The sequence below is a fragment of the Boleophthalmus pectinirostris genome, unplaced genomic scaffold (genome assembly GCF_026225935.1).
Source record: "Boleophthalmus pectinirostris isolate CB_2022bp ecotype Guang Dong unplaced genomic scaffold, ASM2622593v1 HiC_scaffold_2826, whole genome shotgun sequence".
In the NCBI taxonomy this organism is placed as follows: domain Eukaryota; kingdom Metazoa; phylum Chordata; class Actinopteri; order Gobiiformes; family Gobiidae; genus Boleophthalmus; species Boleophthalmus pectinirostris.
Window position 1 is genome coordinate 1,508,997 of NW_026571291.1, and position 20,061 is coordinate 1,529,057.

Consider the following 20,061-nt stretch of genomic DNA (forward strand, 5'->3'; position numbering starts at 1 on the left):
CGTGGACTAAAGCTCTTCCTGCGGCCGGTGCGTTCACTGACCTGTACACAGTGGGACGTTCGAGCGCTCGGTGTGGGTCTGTGTGTGTGTTTGTACGTGAGTGTGTGGCTCCTCTCCTCTCTCCCTCTTCTGTAAATCTACATCGCAGCAGATGTGCTTACTGTAAAAATGTTGTCAATGATTTTGGGCAAATTAAAAAAAAAAAGAAAAGTGATGTCAAAATGTGTATAAATGAAAGCTGAATAAATCCACTTGAACAAACTGGAATTCACTGTTTGATTTTTCACAGTTTGGACCAAGTTTCGGTGTCAGTGTGTTTATTCAGAAGCAGCGGAGAGGGACAGAATCACACATTATTTTTACTAAACCATTTTATTTGGAATGTAGTTTGTCAAACAGCACAAAAACATTGAAAAGAGTTAAATACATAAATAGATGATGATGAAGATGAGTGCGTGTGGTGTTCAGGGGCCTCCGTAAACATCACTGTTTTTTGCGTCTGGGCTCGGTGGCTCGGCTCAGGTTTCCCGCCTCCTGCTTCAGGACGCTCAGGAGGGACTGGGAGCTCTCCAGGATCTGACGGGACCAAAACGGAAGCACAGTCAGAATCAGACAGACGATTCTTCAGACGATTTCAAACTCGATTTCAATACTAAAGAACAGACTCTCTACTTGAAATCAGTGATGAATAAAAATGCTCAAGATCAACAATGGTTAATTTTTGTTCTCTTTATGTGACATTTCTAGTGCTGACACCCGCTCAACTCAGAATCTAGTTTGATACTTTTAACAGACACCGAAGGAAAAAAATAAATGTGGTGGTGGACATCGCAACACCAAGAGATGGTAATATCAGGATTAAAGGTTGTATAGAGGATTTTTTTAAGGGAAGAGAAATACAGCGACAGTCCTTGTGCGCATTCAGAATTACCGTTGAAGTTTCCTGTCTAGAAGTAATTCAGCGACCGACGCGTCAGTTTTTAGACCCTTCGTCTGTTTCAGTTGCGCCATCGTTGAATGAGATCTCCAAGAATCACCTCAGTTTGGCTTTGCTCCTTTTCCTCTTCTCTTCTTCTTTCAGCGACCTCAAAAACGGACTTTCTTTTGCGGCGAACCGGTCGTGGATTCTCGTCCGCCGTCGCGACAAACTTTGTGCGAAATGCGAGGAAGCGACAGTTCGAAAAAGCCTCTAAGAACCGCTGCGTAAACCACGTAATCCCCGCGCTCCGACGAGTCAGTTACACTAGGGAGTTTGATTGACAACCTAACAGCCAATAGAAACTGAGGGAGCCTCGTTTTCTATTGGCTGATGTTTATCTGGCCTCACTACGTCCACAGTTGATAGATTTTCGTTCTTTTTTTTTTTTGGTCATCATAATTACAAAGCTGCTGCGTCTCTGTAATGGTATTTTAATCTTTCACTGACGGTTTGAAACTAAAAAAAATCCTCCATACAACCTTTAAGGAACACGAGAAACTAGAGAAATACCAGGGGCTCAAGGAGGAGCTGGAGAGAGCCTGGAAAGTAAAGGCATCAGTGGAGTCTGTGGTGATCGGACACTCGGGGCTGTAACCCCCAAACTGGAAGAGACTACAACAGATACCAAGAAAAACAACAGAACATCTCAGTCCAGAAAAGTGCAGGACTGAGAACAGCAAAGATACTGAAGAACTCTCAGACTCCCAGGACTCTGGTAGACGACCTGAGCTGGATGAGGGTGAGACCAACCACCGTGGAAGGTGAGTGTGCAAATGTATTTTTATGTAAACTGTCTAGATCAGGAGAGTCAAACTCAAATTCACAGAAGTCAAAATTAAAAACTGGGACTAAGTCTTGGGCCAAATTATATATTTATTTAAAAATTTCATCATCATCTGCATGTTTTCTCTTCTTTCGAGATATGTAATGTTAAACCTTTTCTTATTAAAATAAATGTTTAATAATAGTTTTGCTTAAACACTGAATCCAGAACAAGCAGAATATAAAATAATAACAACATTTTAAATAAATAATGTCTCTATAGTCGATCTGTATCCGGTGGGCAGCTCTGATACAGATTTGGTCCCTGGGCCAGAGTTTGACATGTCTGGTCTAGATTTTAGTGTATAAAAAACACAGATTGTTGCTACTGCTACTCTTCAAACTGTCTTCACAAACTGCCCCTGGACTAATGGAAATCGATTTGAAATTGATTTCTCTATAAAAAGACAGGATATTTTGATCACTGTAAAGGACTGTTCTGTTTTCTAAATAACTGCGTCCTTTGTGATTATGATACACAGTGCAGCCCTCACGTTGGTTATAGATATAGTCATAATAATAAATTATTATTATTATTATTATTATAAGTGAGAGCTGAGTGGAGGCTGTTGTCTCTGAGGAGGAGCAGGGCAGTTTGTTTACATTCTGCTCTGTTGTTCTTTAATAACTTTCCTGTGAGCACAGAGGCATGCTGGGAGTCGTCCTCCTCACACGCTCAGTTACACCAACAAAGACACAGAGTTTTTGTCAGCTGATGAGTGAAAATGAAACATGCTACAGTAAAAAGCAAAGGGCAAATAAAATGAGTGGCTGTGGTTTTTAGACATCCACTGCAGCCCAAGTGCTGCACAAAAGAGTCACAATAAAACTTCATGTACAGTTTTTCCTTAAGTCTAGAGCAACTCGACAACTCCAGAGCCACATGTGGCTCTTTCATGCTTCTGTTGTGGCTCCCTGTGACTTTGGAAAATAAATAAAGAGTATTTAATTACAATGTTTTTTGGTCATTTTTAAATGTAATTCCAAATATGTAGATAATGGTAATGCTGTAACATTCAAATAAAACATTTTTAATATTTTTGTCGCTCAAAGTGTCACCGGCACCAACACCAGCAGCACGATTTATTGAGCTTTTCAACCCCTCGTAGTAAATGATGAATCTAAGAAAAGAAAAGTTTCTGAAGAAAACAGAACGTTTAATACTACGTGAGCAGATTAATTTGCTTTCATGGCTGATCAGACTCGTACATGGGATAAAGTGATGGAACACAGAAGCAGACATGTTTTTGGTTCAGTGTGGGTGGATAATTTAAGTTTGGATTTTTATTTCCTACAAAAACTCAAATAGACACTGAGTATTTCATTTGAAAGCGTCAACCAAGTGTCTTTTTTTTTTTCAGAGTTCAAAATGTTTCATGCAGAAATAAAATTCTGTGTTCTCTGTAGCGTTTCACTGATTTCATAAATGCAACACTCTAGTCTTTTATCCAGAGCCAACGCCTCCTCACCTTGGTATTCATGAATCCGCGAATTTTGGACTTCTGGTCATCGCGCAATTCATACTGGGAAGGATTTTCTGAAAGAGTGAACATCAAACCTCCATGTTTGTTTTCTCAGTGGGATGTGTCTATTGTCAAAGTCGATCTTTTCAAGTCTTTTGAACCATATCACTTTTGTTTCTGGTTCTGATATTGTCATATTTTAGTTTTCGGATTCGAACATCATAATTGTGTGATTGTTGGATGATTTCAGGATGATTTCTTAGTCAGACAAATGTTTCCTTTTTGGTTCTTCCTGTGAATCAATCCTGCCCATCACCTTCACCTTTCACTATTTTTCAATTCCGTTGGGAAGAGAAACAGTTTGAACAGAGGTTTGAGTCACACACATCTGATTCACTTTTGCAGTTATGGAGTTCACAAACTTCCGAAGGCCATTTCTCGAGCCGTTTTCCTCTGTTAGGATCCAACAACCACACAATTACGACGTCCGAATCCCAAAACTAAACAATATCAGAACCAGAAACAAAAGTGATATGGTTCAAAAGACTTGAAAAGATCGACTTTGACAATAGACACATCCCACTGGGAAAACAAACATGGAGGTTTGATGCTCACTTTTTCTGAGGATCCTTCCCAGTATGAATGGCGCCATGATCGGAAGTCCGAAATTCGTGATGCGTGTATTCACTCTGTTGTTTCTCACCTTGGAGTACGCAGCCTCGGTCTCGGCGATGGTGCGGTCGAAGGTGGCGCGCGCTGCCAGTCTCTGTGCCAGGCTCTCGTTGACGCGGCTCAGTTTCTCGGACAGGACGCGGATGTCGTGCTGGAGCCGCTCCTTCTCCTCCTCCTCCTGCTGGATCTGACGGTTCAGCTCCTCACGCTTCGAGCACAAGTCCTCGATACCTAAAACACACACACAAACAATATAATGTAAGATGTTTATGCTACTGACACAATACAGTGGTCCCTCGTTTATCGCGGGGGTCACGTTCTGAAAATAATCCACGATAGGTGAAATCCATGAAGTAGTCAGCTTTATATTTTACAATTATTCTATCTGTGTTAAGGCTGTAAAACCCCTCAGCACAAACTTGATACACTTTTCTCACACAGGACAGTTACAACACGTTTTACATCCTTCTTTAAACTTATTGCTGCTGTCGTCCTTTTTGTTATTTTCTTCTTTATGTAACGAACTGAAGATTCATTTATTCTGTAATGGAGCCGACAGCGCAGAGTCCTGCACGGGTCCAGTTTTGGAGACCCGCACCCAAACAGTACAGGACCACACCCGCCCGTTAACCCGAGATTTTATCAAACTTTTGAGCTGCAAACGCCACAGACTGAACAAAGAGTAAACCAGGACTGATTCCAGGATTGAAGAGGACTAAACCAGGACTGAACTAGGACTAAAACAGGACCTAAACCAGGACTAAACCAGGTCTAAACCAGGACTTAAGAGAGAGAACCCTGACTCCGCGGAGCAGGGTGTCTGCAAAGCGCGATCGGGCGATGGCCGGCGGTGCGGAACTGAGCCGGTCTTTTCTCCTGCGGTCACCTCCGAGTCCGTCCCGACAGTGAGTCCTGTTTCAGTTCTGGTTTAGTCCTGGTTTAGTCCTGGTGTAGTCCTGGTTTAGTCCTGGTTTAGTCCTGGTTTAGACCTGGTGTAGTCCTGGTGTAGTCCTGTAGTCCGTCCTGGTGTAGTCCTGGTAGTCCTGTAGTCCTGTAGACCTGTAGACCTGGTGTGGTTTAGTCCTGGTCCTGGTTTAGTCCTGGTTTAGTCCTGGTTTAGACCTGGTTTAGACCTGGTTTAGTCCTGGTGAAGTCCTGGTGTAGACCTGGTGTAGTCCTGGTCCTGGTTTAGTCCTGGTTTAGTCCTGGTTTAGTCCTGGTTAGTCCTGTTTAGTCCTGGTAGACCTGGTGAAGTCCTGGTGTAGTCCTGGGTAGTCCTGGTGTAGACCTGGTGTGTCCTGGTGAGTCCTAGTCCTGGTGAAGTCCTGGTGTAGTCCTGGTTTAGTCCTGTAGACCTGGTGTAGTCCTGTGTAGACCTGGTGTAGTCCTGGTGTAGTCCTGGTTGTAGTCCTGGTCCTGGTGTAGACCTGGTGTAGACCTGGTTTTACCTGGTGTAGTCCTGGTGAGACCTGGTGTAGTCCTGGTTTAGACCTGGTTTAGACCTGGTTCAGACCTGGTTCAGACCTGGTTCAGTCCTCCCGACCCGCCCGTGTGTAATCACTACCTGCCCTTAAAATTCCAGAAAGTTAAAACTCGCCCGTTTCAGCAACTATTTGCCCGTATCCGACCAGGTGCAGGACTCTGACACATGCAGCGTGTCACTTCTCTCTTCCTTCAGCGTGTCCAGAAGTCCAACTTTTTGTGCGATAGTTACGTCTTCCTCTGTCTTTTGGGAGCGAGCGCAGGAGACTTTATCGTTATTGTGTTTTTTGTCGAGGAGAAAACTCACAAACACACAGCACTTCAGAATCACACTGATACAGATCCAACATTTATGTACATTTGTTAAACTGAACACATTCTGTACTGTACAGGAGAGACGGCATGGAGGAGACTGATTGACAGTGATCTACAGCCAATCAGGACGCAGGGGGAGGAACACAATGTGCCTTTATACACTGTAAAAAAAAAAAAGTCATGCAAAATTGTACTAAAAAATCTGCAAAACAGCGAGACTACGAAAGGTGACGACTGTAAACCAAAAACCTATTCTAAATGTTCACTATTCTTTAAAAAAATCATCAGCTGCAACAAATAAATAAAATCAAACATATTATTAGATATTTGTAGATGTAATGAGTCATAGAAGTTATTGATTCAAACTTTTACAGCTTAAACTTCATAATTTAAACAAAAAATAACCAACAGTACCAGTATCAGTGGTGCAAAGAAAATGTGCACACGATAAATATTTAACCCAAAACTAACTTGATCCAGCTTTGACACACTGAACAATAAGTCAATATTGTAATTATCGTGACAGGCCTCCGTGAAACACTTAACTATTCTGATTTTACATCAGTGTCCAAATACAAAACTGATCACAAAGAGCAGGAGACGCCGGGACTACGGAGTTAAAAGCCTTAATCAGATTGAATTAGATCCTTCACTGCTCTCAGACTAAGAGGCTTTTAGGATAATGGGACCAGATTTTCAAAATAAAAAAACTGGGACGTCCTCGGTTTGTGGTGGCTGGAAATGATAAAACTGTGAAACGAGAGAAACAAGTAATTAAGGAGAATTGTTCTGCACTTGGCTCTAATGTGAGTCACTATAGTCACATTTACTTTGTGTTTTGGTCATTTTTAAGCAACTTTTCAGTATTTTACCTAAACAAATGATAATGTGTGTCTCTCTTTACTGTTGGCAGGGATCAGATTGGTCAAAAATAGGGACACCGGGGACATTTCTTGTATAAAACCGGGACTAATCACTGGTTTTGGATAAATTTGCTGGGACAGGGGCTCAAAATTGGGACTGTCCCTGGTAAAAAGGGACGTCTGGGAACATTGTTTTAGGAGGGTGAGAGAGAAGAGCAGAAAAGAGGAGTGCTACATATAAAAAAAAAAATACATGCAGATTATTATCACCAGCAGCACTTCATTTGTAACTACCTCCTCTCAAACTTCAACACTACCCTGAAATTCTGACAGAAGGGCAGAAAATGAATAATGTTGATCAGGTGAAATATCTACGACTTATTGTGGAACCAAATTTATGTTTTAAAACGCACCTTAAAATGTTAACAAATATCATAAAATTCGACATGGCCAATTTCAGACACATCAGAAACTCCCGGACCACTGAAGCCTCAGGTGCCTCTAGATAAAATGATAATTCCACACTTTCTTTACTGTAGAACAAGTTGGTCACAGGTTTGTAAATCAGCTCTGAGGCGTCGAGATTAATCCGTGTATCATTCGTTCATTCATTTTTCAATACAAAACCAAAAATAAGAAAACGAAAAAACAACAGTTTTCTTCATTATTTGTCTCCAAAACCAAAATGAAAAAACAGATAATGATTTGTTTTTTCAGTTTTCGATTTCGTGTTTAAATGAAAAATGGAAAAAACGGATAACGGCCGTTTCCCGTTTCCGTGACTTCTGTGACTGAGATGCCGGACTTTTGCACTGCATACGGACTGAACTAGGACTGATCCAGGTCCAGGACCAGACCAGAACCAGACCGGGACCAAACCGAGACTGAGACCAGGCCGGGACCAGACCAGGACCAGAGCGGGACTGAGATCGAGACCAGGCTGGGACCAGACCGGGACCAGACTGGAGGCTCAGAGTCCACGACAGGGTTGGAGCTCGAAGCTGCGGTTTGGACCCCGTGGAGGCTTGGAGTCCACTCTGGTCCTGGACCTGGATCGCAGGTCAAAAGTCCGGCATCGCAGTCATGTAAACGAGAAACGGTCGTTATCCGTTTTTTCCATTTTTTATTTAAACACAAAATCGAAAACTGAAAAAACAAATCATTATCTGTTTTTTCATTTTGGTTTTAGAGACAAATAATGAAGAAAATAGTTGTTTTTTTCTTTTTCTTATTTTTGGTTTTATATTTAAAAATGAATGAACGAATCATACACGGATTGAGAATCATTATATAAAAGCCTCTCAAGACCCATGACAGGAAAAGTCGGCTCTTCCACCACTGTCATGTTCTTGTGAAACACAGTATTTGAAGTTCTGAAAACCTGATCATGATGCAAATGTTTGTCTGCTGTTTAAGATCATTCGTGATCATTCTGCTGCTCGTCCGCTGAAACATTTTGCTTCTCTGAGCTCTGAAACCTGCTCCGACGCTCCCGACCTGCTCCCGAGCCGCTCGACCCACTGAGCGCGGCGAGAGCGGGATCCACAAACGCACGACGGCATTTGTAAACTCAGCCTTTTCATGCGCGGCGTCCGTCAGTGGAACGTGTCACCGACGGAGCTGATCACATGGACAAACTACGGCACTTTCTCACTCCTGGAGAAACAGTGGCTCCTCTCAAACCAAACCTGCGCCCGGAGTGTGGACTGAGGCGTGTCTGGAGAGTGAAGAGACAGTGATGCTCTGGAGTGAATGAACTAAATAATGATTTTGAGGATGGTGTTTTTAAGATGCTGAGAGAACTGGGAGTGAATGATGATACACAATTGTTATGATGCTATGAACATGATGAAGACTTTCTCTTTCTATTAGGGGTGTAACAATATCCACATGTAATAATACAATACTGTCACGGTTAGGGATGGTCATGATTAGTCGATTAATCAATAATTGATCATTAAGAATTTCATCATTACGTTCATTTTCATCGACAAACCAAATGTAGGTTGCTGTGCGTAGCGTGACCAAACAGGAGTCCCGACATGTAGCTCTCTGTAACTCAGAAGGAGCGAGACACAAACAGTGGGTCAGTCTGCAACGTACCGAAGCACAAATGTGGATTTAACGATGATTTGTACAAGAAATTACACACTTTCCGTTCCAGTCGGGACAAGTGTGAGTCCACGTGCACAAAGCAAGCAGATATGTTTCAGTGTCCAGTGGAAAAAAAGTTCACCAGGACACAGAAAACATGAAAAAGTTTTACCAGGTGAGAGTCGCGCAATGTCGATGACGAGTCCCCGCCTCCCTCCCCCCGTACGGTGTCCTGGTTTTGACAAACACAAATCTGGTCACACTAACCTGTATTCACCTGAGTCGTGTCCTTTAATCCGCAACACAAGAGCAGTTTTTTTTTCTCCTTCGCTTAGTTTATGCAAATTAGTGATGTGGTTTTAAGTTTTGTTTCTGTGAGAGTTGAACAAAACTGAATTAAACACATTATAATGTCAAACGGGTTGATGTGGCTCTAGAGTCATTATGTTTATATGTCGTAAAGTTGAATTTATTTATGCAGATTAGTGCAGATAGTAATAATAATGATGACAATTTTAATATAAAAACTTTAATGATTAATCAATCGTTAATTCTCCCAACAATCGATTAAGAAAATTTTATCGAATGCCCATCACTAGTCACGGTATGAACCTCACGGTACAATATTTATTGCGATATTGTGTGAAAGCTCATGATAAGATGGGGGTGCTCACGATTAGGAATGTAACAATATCCAAAACTCTCTGTACGATATTTTCACGATTTACATCTCACGGCATGATATTTATTGTGATATTTTGTGGAGGCTAAACAAACAAAACTGTGAATATGCTTCTTTTTCCTCTTAAAATGCCTTGACAAGACTTAATCCAAAGAACTAAGACTTAAAAGTGTTAGAACTGTTATTTCTTCTTGTCGTCTGCACTGAAATGGAGCAAAGGATCATGGTCTATGTAGTTCTTCTGTATTTTTTTAGCTGTTGCTGCACCATAACTCTTTATTTAAGCAAAGAGACTTGTAATTCGATATATTGTGATGGTCCACGATATTACTGTGAGAACTTCTGACAACATATCACAATAGTTTGGTTATTGTTACATCTCTAGCAGCAGCACTTTGTTTGTAAACACCGGACAAACCCTGAACGTCACAGACGGACAGTAAAGCGCTTCTCAACTCTCTGCAGGAGGTTAAATCAGTGTTAAGTCAGTGTTAAATCAGAAGTTAAATGTCTCACACTCGACCAGCTCGTTGTTGTAGGTCTGTAGAGCCGCAGCCTGGTGGGTCATGTTGAACCTCCAGCTGCCGTGCGCCAAAGTGACGGTCAAACTGCGCCAAAGCGACGGTCCTGTCCGGTCCTGGGCCTGTGCGGGCGCCTGGGAGTCCGCTGTGAAGGAGGAACCGCACAAAAGTGAGTAAAAACAGCAGAAAAATCCTCCTCCTCTTCTTCCTCCTCCTGAGCGCGGTCCCCCTGACGACTGTTACCGGGCCGGAAGTGTCCCTCCTCCCGCTGCGTGCGCCAGAGTGTGCGCGGGGGGAGACAGCGCCCCCTGCGGGTCTCTCCAAGTATTCTTTTTTTTTTTTTTTTATTTATTTAAATTTATTTATTTTATTTTTATTTTTTAATTACTGTAGTAAGTGCAGATGGGATTGTTGTTGCATCAGAGAGATATATATGTACATTTCTTTTTATTAATTAATTAATTAATATTATTATTATTTTTTATTTTTATTTATTTTATTTTTTTTATTAAAGTGCAGATGGGATTGTTGTTGCATCAGAGAGATATATATGTACATATCTTTTCTTTTTTTTTAAATTTTATATATATTATTATTTATTTAATTATTGTTACAGAAACATAACTACAAAACAACAAAGGTATATACAGTATAAAGTGCAGATGGGATTGTTGTTGCATCAGAGAGATACATATGTATATTTCTTTTATTTATTATTATTATTATTATTATTATTATTATTATTATTATTATTATTTTAATATATATTATTTATTTATTTATTAATTTTAATTAAAGTGCAGATGGGATTGTTGTTGCATCAGACATATATATATATATATCTACAATTCTTTTAAAAAAATATATATTTATTATTATTATTATTATTATTATTATTATTATTATTATTTTAATTAAAGTGCAGATGGGATTGTTGTTGCATCAGAGAGAGATATATATGTAATTTATTTTATTTTTTATTTTTTAATTAAAGTGCAGATGGGATTGTTGTTGCATCAGAGACATATATATCTACAATTCTTTTAAAAATATATATATATTATATTATTATTATTATTATTATTATTATTATTATTATTATTATTTTAATTAAAGTGCAGATGGGATTGTTGTTGCATCAGAGAGATATATATGTAATTTATTTTTATTTTATTTTTTTTATTAAAGTGCAGATGGGATTGTTGTTGCATGAGAAAGATATACATGTACATATCTTTTGTGAAACGGTGACACAGGGTCAGATCAGGACAGGAAAGTAAATCCTTTCCAGTGCACCACAGAGTTACATATGTGAACAGTCACAGTCTTTAGTTAAATCTGTTTTATTTTAGCATTTGGGTGAAAAAAGATGTCATCAGATCATGTTACTGAATATCACTGAAGTGCACAGATAATCTGTCTAAAAAGAACGACAAGGCTGGGCTCAGGTTCAAGGCGCAGCAGCAGTGTTTTCAAATACTTGTAAAAATAATTTTCATTATTTACATTATGTCTTTTCAACTCCTAGCTGTGCTTAGAACTACTACTATTACTACTTGTAGTAGTAGTAGTAGTAGTAGTAGTAGTAGTAGTAGTAGTAGTAGTAGCAGCAGGAGTAGTAGTAGTAGTAGTAGTAGTAGTAGTAGTAGTAGTAGTAGTAGTAGTAGTAGTAGTAGTAGTAGTAGTAGCAGCAGCAGCAGCAGGAGTAGTAGTAGTAGTAGTAGTAGTAGTAGTAGTAGTAGTAGTAGCGGTAGTAGTAGTAATAGTGGTAGTAGCGGTAGCAGCAGGAGTAGTAGTAGTAGTAGTAGTAGTAGTAGTAGCAGCAGCAGCAGCAGTAGTAGTAGTAGTAGTAGTAGTAGTAGTAGTAGTAGTAGTAGTAGCGGTAGTAGTAGTAATAGTGGTAGTAGCAGTAGCAGCAGGAGTAGTAGTAGTAGTAGTAGTAGTAGTAGCAGCAGCAGCAGCAGGAGTAGGAGTAGGAGTAGGAGTAGTAGTAGGAGTAGTAGTAGTAGTAGTAGTAGTAGTAGTAGTAGTAGTAGTAGTAGTAGTAGTAGTAGCAGCAGGAGTAGGAGTAGTAGTAGGAGTAGTAGTAGTAGTAGTAGTAGCAGCAGGAGTAGGAGTAGTAGTAGGAGTAGTAGTAGTAGTAGTAGTAGTAGTAGTAGTAGTAGTAGTAGTAGTAGTAGTAGTAGTAGTAGTAGTAGTAGTAGTAGTAGTAGTAGTAGTAGTAGTAGTAGTAGTAGCAGCAGTAGTAGTAGTAGTAGTAGTAGTAGTAGTAGTAGTAGTAGTAGTAGTAGTAGCAGCAGGCGTAGGAGTAGAAGTAATAGTAGGAGTAGGAGTAGCAGTAGTAGTAGTAGTAGGAGGAGTAGTAGTAGTAGTAGTAGTAGTAGTAGTAGTAGTAGTAGTAGTAGTAGTAGTAGTAGGAGTAGTAGTAGTAGTAGTAGTAGCAGTAGTAGTAGTAGTAGTAGTAGTAGTAGCAGCAGGAGTAGGAGTAGTAGGAGTAAGAGTAGTAGTAGTAGTAGTAGTAGTAGTAGTAGTAGTAGTAGTAGTAGTAGTAGTAGTAGTAGTAGGAGTAGTAGTAGTAGTAGTAGTAGTAGTAGTAGTAGTAGTTGTTGTTGTTGTTGTTGTTGTCAGGCTGGTCAACAGAAACACCAGCCATGTAAGGAATAGTTATCCCTAAAAAAAACTAACAAAAACAAAAACAAGACAACAGAGAATCAGAACCCAGGAGAAAAGGGGTTAACTATTCCCTACGTGGCTGGTGTTTCTGAAAAACTACAGAGGATTTTCAGACAACATGAGATCCCGGTCTATTTCAAACCAACGGACACTTTAAGACAGAAACTGGTCCAACCAAAGGACAAAACACCGAGACACAAACAAAGCAATGTGGTCTACTGCATTCAGTGTAGTGAAGACTGAAGTGAACGCTACACTGGAGAAACTAAACAGCTACTTCACAAAAGGATGAACCGACACAGACGAAAGAACAACACAGGACCTCAGTCTGCTGTTCATCTTCACCGAAAAGCCTCAGGTCACTCATTTGAGGTCGGTGAGGTACAGATTTTAGCCAGAGAGAAGAATTGGTTTGAGAGAAGAATGAAAGAAGCCATTTTTGTTAAGAAAGAGAATCCTTCTCTAAACAGAAATGGAGGCCTCAGACACCATCTATCTCCTGTTTACAACTCCATCCTCAAACCTAAATCAAAACAAACGAGAACAACAGGTGTAGTCAGGTCAGGTCCAGAGGTGTGGAAGCTCCATTATGGCCATGAATTGTTCTGCTAATTAGACCCCACACATAGTACAGGTCAACAGGCCGAACTAACAAACAGAAACTGTAAACAAGTGTGTGTGTTAGTTTCAGAGTAGTTTCAGTGTAGTTAGCTCCTCCCTGCAGATAGATATAAGGAAGTATCCACCAGCGTCTGACCAGAACTGAAGAAGCAGCTTGGATGAGCTGCGAAATGTCTTCAACCAAACAAATTTTTGTCCAGTCGACAAACTGAATTTTCTCCTCGCCAAAAATTTGGGGGCCCAGGGCAAGAAGTCTTACAGTACATTGGCCCCTGTCTAATGTAAATGAATAGAAAGAGGGTCCAATTCTGAAAACTAAAACTGCCCTGGTTGTTGGAGTAGTAGTTGTTGTAGTTATAATATTAGTAGTAGTAGTAGTAGTAGTAGTAGTAGTAGTAACACAGCATCATGGTGTTACAACAATAACCTGGTTCTGAACATCAAGAAGACCAAGGTGATCATTGTGGACAAAAATGAACAAAAACATGGACACTGCCTCAGCTGAGGAGAAGATCCAAGATAAACTTCTACATTTGTGCATCACTCGTGTTCTGATGTGTCGTGTTCATGTGGTTTTGTGATATAAATATATTTGTCCCGTGAGATCATATCAAATCTGTATTAGAGCTGCCCGCCCGCTAAGGATAGGCTAAAAAACATTATTTATTTAAAATTGTGTTATTATTTTATATTCTGCTTGTTCTGGATTCAATGTTTAAGCAAAACTATTATTAAACATTTATTTTAATAAGAAAAGGTTTAACATTACATATCTCAAAAGAACAAAAAACATGCAGATGTTTGAAATTTTTCGATAAATATTTAATTTGGCCCATGACTTAGTACCAGTTTTTAAGTTTGGCCTCTGTGAATTTGAGTTTGACTCCCTGTTCTAGAGAATACTTCGAGGGAATGGACCATTTCATTACCAACCCCAGAGCAGAGTGAGAGTGAAGTTTAGAAGAGACCTGCATGTTGTTGTTCACCTGGCTCCTGCTGAGGACACTTTTGTCCAGAGGACTGTTCCTCTCCTCAAACTGCTCAGACACAGAATCTGCTGTGTGTCGTGTGTTCAAGCTGATGGTGGCGTGTGTTGATAATGACAGTGCTCTGCTTGTGTCTGCAGGTGGCGCTGTTGGACGTGAGCGCAGCAGCCGGGACGAGTTTAGTGGAAAATCTGGAGGAAAAGTTTGGAAAAGACAAAACTTTATTTATTGAATGTGACGTTCAGTCTGAAGAACAACTGAAAGGTAAAACTAAACATCATCATCATCTAAGAGCAGACAGGAGCAGACAGGAGCAGACAGGAGCAGACAGGAGCAGACAGGAGCAGGCAGAGCAGACAGGAGCAGAGCAGGCAGACAGCAGAGGCAGAGAGCAGCAGACAGGAGCAGACAGGAGCCAGCAGGAGCAGGCAGAGAGCAAAACCAGAGGAGCCACTCACACTCCAACTTTCAGACTGAGTCATATTTTGCCTTCGGTGTTTGTGGGAGTGCAGGTGTGGGGTTGTGTGGGGTTCTAAACCAGAGGTTTGCCGAGCCTGAATTTCCACTCAAAAACCTCATGTAAAATATTCAAGGTTGGCCCAGGACGGGCGGGAGAGGACTGTCAGGAGAGCACAGGTGGGAGCAGGTGTGACCAGGGGGGAGAGGAGATCAGGGGGTCTGATGTGGGATGGGGAGTGCACAAGAAAGCCACTGGTCTGCTCCGTAATGGGAGACAAAAGAACGACGGAGGAACACAGAGAAAACTATGATTGACATGAGTGTGCATGGACCCACAGGGGCGTGCACGTGAGAGGGGCGCACCTCCACAAGTCCAACCACTTCTGTGACGGACCATCCAAAATCCTATAATCCTGACGCCTCTACTGGTGTAGACGTACGTCGTGGGGCCCGGATCGTTTTGGTTTTTTTTGTGCCCATGCATATTTTTTATTTTTTTTCCCTAATGTCCCACACTGCTCTTTGCTGCTTGACTGACAGCAGATCCCCTCACTGGCAGTGATGTGAAATGCCACAGGGGTCACAGATTGGTTTGGATGTCCTCAACATGTACATGATACTGTTCCACTCCGGCCTCCAGCGGCCCCTGCTGGCAGATTTGTTGTATTAGGGCCCTAAGTCTTTGTTGTTTTTCCAGCTGCTTTTCAGAAAATCGTGGAGACTTTTGGAAAACTGGACATTGTTTGTAACAACGCTGGAGTTTTTGACGAGACTCAGTGGGAGAAGACGGTGTCCATCAACCTGGTGAGGACAAGAGTCGGGTTTGAATGTGACTGTGTTTCACACTCACAGTGTGACTGTGTTTCAGACTGTGTGACTGTGTTTCAGACTGTGTGACTGTGTTTCAGACTGTGTGACTGTGTTTCAGACTGTGTGACTGTGTTTCAGACTGTGTGACTGTGTTTCAGACTGTGTGACTGTGTTTCAGACTGTGTGACTGTGTTTCAGACTGTGTGACTGTGTTTCAGACTGTGTGACTGTGTTTCAGATGGGGATGATTCGAGTGTCGTACCTCGGTCTGGAGCACATGAGCAAACTGTGCAAAGGTCATGGAGGGGTCATCATTAACACTGTATCTATGGCAGGTCCTGTCCCACAATGCACTGCTCCAGCACTCAGCACACTGTGGATTTATGTTACACACACACACACACTCCCACACACACATACACACACATGCAGCATTTTCAAAACAATGGAAGGTAAAGTAGTGATGTAAATGTGTGTAAATGTGTCAGAAGTAAAACACGTCCTCTTAAATATTCTGTTTTTCTCACAGGTCTTGAGCCGATGCCCTACAGTCCCGTCTACACTGCCAGCAAATATGGAGTTGTGGGCTTCACCAGAGCAATGGCAGTGAGTGAATTACACTGAACCGACTAAAAAACATCCCCAGAACCGGATCAGATCTTTATGTTAATTATCTATGAACTTTGCACAGCAGAAGTTAGTTTTAATAGTTTTCTTCACAATAATCCAAAAGCTGTTTCTGTAAAAATGGGGGATCTACTTGTGCAAGAGTGAGGGAGTTGGTTAAAAACATGTTCAAAGTTTGACCAGAGGTCTGGGCGTGTATCATTCGTTGATTCTTTTTTCAAAATAAAACCAAAAATAAAAAAACTATAAAACCAAGGCCGGGCACGTTTACGCGTTAATTTTGTGTTAACTAATTAAGTCATTATCGACAATTATTTTAACGCCGTTAACACAGTTTTTATTATTTATTTATTTTATTGTAAACATCTGTTTCTCACCGGCTTTTATTTTCAAAAAGTCCACCGCGAGCGTTTCTTTAAGTTTGACGTCTTTTCTTTACACTTTCTGTACTTTTTTCTGACCACGTGAGATGCAACGTGTCCATGCCTGTGGCCGAAGTGGGCTCCGGCTCCGGCCGCAGGTTCGGCCGCGGGCTCCGGCTCCGGCCAGACCAGCCGTGCGCTCTGAGCTGAGCTTGTTTCTTTAGTTCAGCGCTGCAGGGGGAGTCACTGATTTACCCAGAAACCACTGGAAGAAAAATTGTGACTGGTCCATTTTCATTCCATTATATTAACCCTTTGTTTCCCAAGAAATATCAGTCCAAGTTTATAACAATGATCTAGAAATTATTACTAGTGTCGTGTTTATTACTCACTGAATAAAAAATATTGAAAAAACATATTAGTAGTACAAAAATTCTTTCAGTAGTTTTTACTTGATCCTTCAGAATACCTTGAAGGCTCTGAGTGTTCCACTCTGAAAGAAATGCTGTTTGCACAACAAATTTTTGACTCTTTCATTTACATTTCCAATAAAAATGAAGCTATACTCTACTTTTTAATTCATTAATTGGTTTTGCGTATAACATGTGATTAATCGCGATTAATCACACTCAAACTCATGCAATTAATTTATTTTATTTTTGCCCAGCTCTAGAAAAAACAATTATTTTCTTCATTATTTGTCTCCAAAACTAAAATGAAAAAACAGATAATGATTCATTTTTTCAGTTTCAGATTTTTGTGTTTAAATGAAAAATGGAAAAAAAAAACACACACAAAAAAAAACAAATGGATAACCACTGTTTCCCGTTTCCGTGACTTAAACTGTGATGTCTGCATAGACTGGTGAGAACTCAGACCGGGACTGAACCAGGACTGAACCAGGACTGAACCAGGAACCAGGACTAAACCAGGACTAAACCAGGACTGAAACCAGGACTGAACCAGGACTAAACCAGGACTAAACCAGATCCCAGTGTCAGTCCTGGTCTGGTCCTGGTCTGGTCTGGTCTGGGTCTCGGTCTCAGTCCTGGTTCAGTCCGTATGCGGCTCAAAAGTCCGGCATCGCAGTTTAAGTCACGTAAACGGGAAACGTCTGTTATTCATTTTTTCCATTTTTCATTTAAACACAAAATCAAAAACTGAAAAAAAAATAAATAAATAAATCTTTGTCTGTTTTTTTCCTTTTGGTTTTAGAGACGAAGAGAAGAAAATAGTTGTTTTTTTCGTTTTTCTTATTGTTGGTTTTATTTTGAAAAACAAATGAACGAACGACACACAGATTGGATCAGTCGTTGGTTTGGAGAGTATTTTTCTCTTAACAAATAAAAATTTTAAAAGTAAGAAACAAGGAAGGGGGTAAATCCTTTTTCCCAGCGCTGTAGCTTCACCTGTGGATGACCCCGGCTGAGTGTTTGTGTTTGTGTTTGTGTGTAGATGGCGTCTCTCGGTGCGGAGGACGGCGTGCGCTTTAACGCTCTGTGTCCCGCGTACGTCAAGACAAATTTGGCCCACAACCTCCCTGACAGAATGGGCCCGTACACGCACATGCAGGACATGATGATGGAGCTGATCAACAAGCTGGGCACCATGGAGTGAGTGGAAACATCTGAACATCGTCTCTCACTACACAGATGATGCAAACGACGTCACAACAACAACATTCCACATTATGTTATTAGGTTCTTTTTTCAGACCTAGAGTTTTGTTTCATACCTGACAGTTTCGACTTCTCACTAGCGCTCTCCCTCAGAGTCACGTGATGTTTCTGTGTCGTGTCGCTCAGTTGATTTAAACAGGTTTTGGCGCTTTTTTCCTACCGGTGGAGGCAGGACAACAGCGCCACCTGCAGTCCCACTTCCTCAGGACAGTATCCCAGGTGTGTGAGAGTAAAAAAGCCCCTCGTCCCGGTTCATCGTCCCGTGGGCACGTTTCCGTATTTCAACTGCCTCTTTAATCCAACGACGATGTTTGTTTTCCTCTGTCCCAGTGATGTTTGCTCTGTTCCAGTCCAAAATGTGCTTCTCTCTTTTACAATGGTCAGAAACGGCCGATTTGAGTTGTTCCTGTTCCGCTTTGTGTTTTGTTGCTCGTGTTTTGCCTTTGCTGTTTCCTTCTCGTGTTCTGTTCTATGTTCCTTTTTTCGTGGACTGAACGCCCTCCCTGTTTCCTCGATGTGTGTTTTATTGCAGGACATGCAGGTATTTCGTATATGACGTTACATTTATGCTCCGGTTACCGGTTACACCCTGCATGTCCTGCAATAAAACATGAAGAATTACAACGTGAAACGAATAATGAAAAAATAATAAATTACTTTTACTTACGTTTCCAACTTCTCCGTTCCTTTAATTTTTCACATTGTAGTTCTTCTTCACTTGCCGCTTGATCGGTCCGTCGGAAAATAGAGCCCCGCGGTCACTTCCGTTGTGGCTTTTTGATGTGTTGTGGCATTTACGTTCGTGTTGTCACATTTGTATTTTTGCGGCGTTTGCGTTTGTTGTGACCCCTCACGGAAACCATAAACCAGGTCAACAAATCTGTGATCTGACAGAAAAAACTTTAACCCGTCAGCATGTTACACACACACACACACACACACACACACAGGCACAGTGTTACACACTTTACATACATGTTCATTTAAAATATTGCTTTGAATTATATATACATATATATTTTTAAAGTATTCATTATTTGATGAATGTCTTTTTCCAGTGCAAGTAAAGTTGCAGAAGCTCTGATGGAGCTGGTGTTGGATGAGAAGAAGACTGGAGAGGCGCTCATAGTCATGCCCCATGAAAACAAATACGCCCAGTTTCAAGTACTAATCTAAAAACAATTTAAATAAAATATACAAATGTTATAAATGTGAGTGTGTGTTGTGTCTAAAACCTGGACTAAACCTGGACTAAACCTGGACCAAACCTGGTCTAAACCTGGACTAAACTTGGACTAAACTTGGACTAAACCTGGACCAAACCTGGTCTAAACCTGAACTAAACTTGGACTAAACCTGGACTGAACCTGGACGGAACCTGGTCTAAACCTGGACTAAACTTGGACTAAACCTGGACTGAACCTGGACGGAACCTGGTCTAAACCTGGACTAAACCTGGACTAAACCTGGACTAAACCTGAACTAAGCCTGAACTAAACCTGGACTTAACCTGGTCAAAAGTTTATTTGGTCGAATACGTTTCTCAGCTCATCCAAGCTGCTTCTTCAGTTCTGGTCAGACGTTGGTGGACACTTCCTTATATCTGTCTGCAGGGAGGAGCTAACTACACTGAAACTACTCTGAAACTAACACACACTGTTTACAGTTTCTGTTTGTTAGCTCGACCTATTCATCTGCACTGAGTGTGGGTCTTATCAGCAGAATCATTCAAGGTCATAATGGAGCTTCCACACCTCTGGACCTGACCTGGATACACCTGTTGTTCTCTTGTTTGTTTTATTTTAGGTTTGAGGATGGAGTTGTAAACAGGAGATAGATGGTGTCTGAGACCTCTATTTCTGTTTAGAACAGAATTGTCTTTCTTAACAAAAATAGCTTCTTTAAGTCCCCTCCCAAACCAATTCTTTTCTGTGGCTCAGATCTGTACCTCA

The 20,061-nt window shown here is 41.0% G+C and overlaps 2 protein-coding genes across 2 annotated transcripts; one reads left to right on the top strand and one right to left on the bottom strand.

The window, feature by feature from the left end:
* Positions 1–353: 353 nt before the first annotated feature.
* ssna1 (Sjogren syndrome nuclear autoantigen 1) lies at positions 354–10,147 on the bottom strand. Its single transcript, XM_055160005.1, has 3 exons — positions 9,889–10,147; positions 3,968–4,167; positions 354–576 (listed from the first exon to the last, which is right to left on the bottom strand). The coding sequence occupies exons 1-3, from the start codon at positions 9,938–9,940 to the stop codon at positions 484–486; spliced, it is 345 nt and encodes a 114-aa protein (XP_055015980.1). The 5' UTR covers positions 9,941–10,147; the 3' UTR covers positions 354–483.
* A 2,707-nt stretch (positions 10,148–12,854) lies between these two features.
* Positions 12,855–19,285, top strand: LOC110173271 (15-hydroxyprostaglandin dehydrogenase [NAD(+)]-like). The gene is made up of 7 exons (XM_055160030.1): positions 12,855–12,947; positions 14,314–14,437; positions 15,330–15,436; positions 15,681–15,777; positions 15,972–16,048; positions 17,887–18,044; positions 19,168–19,285. The coding sequence occupies exons 1-7, from the start codon at positions 12,855–12,857 to the stop codon at positions 19,283–19,285; spliced, it is 774 nt and encodes a 257-aa protein (XP_055016005.1).
* The last annotated feature ends 776 nt before the right edge of the window (positions 19,286–20,061 follow it).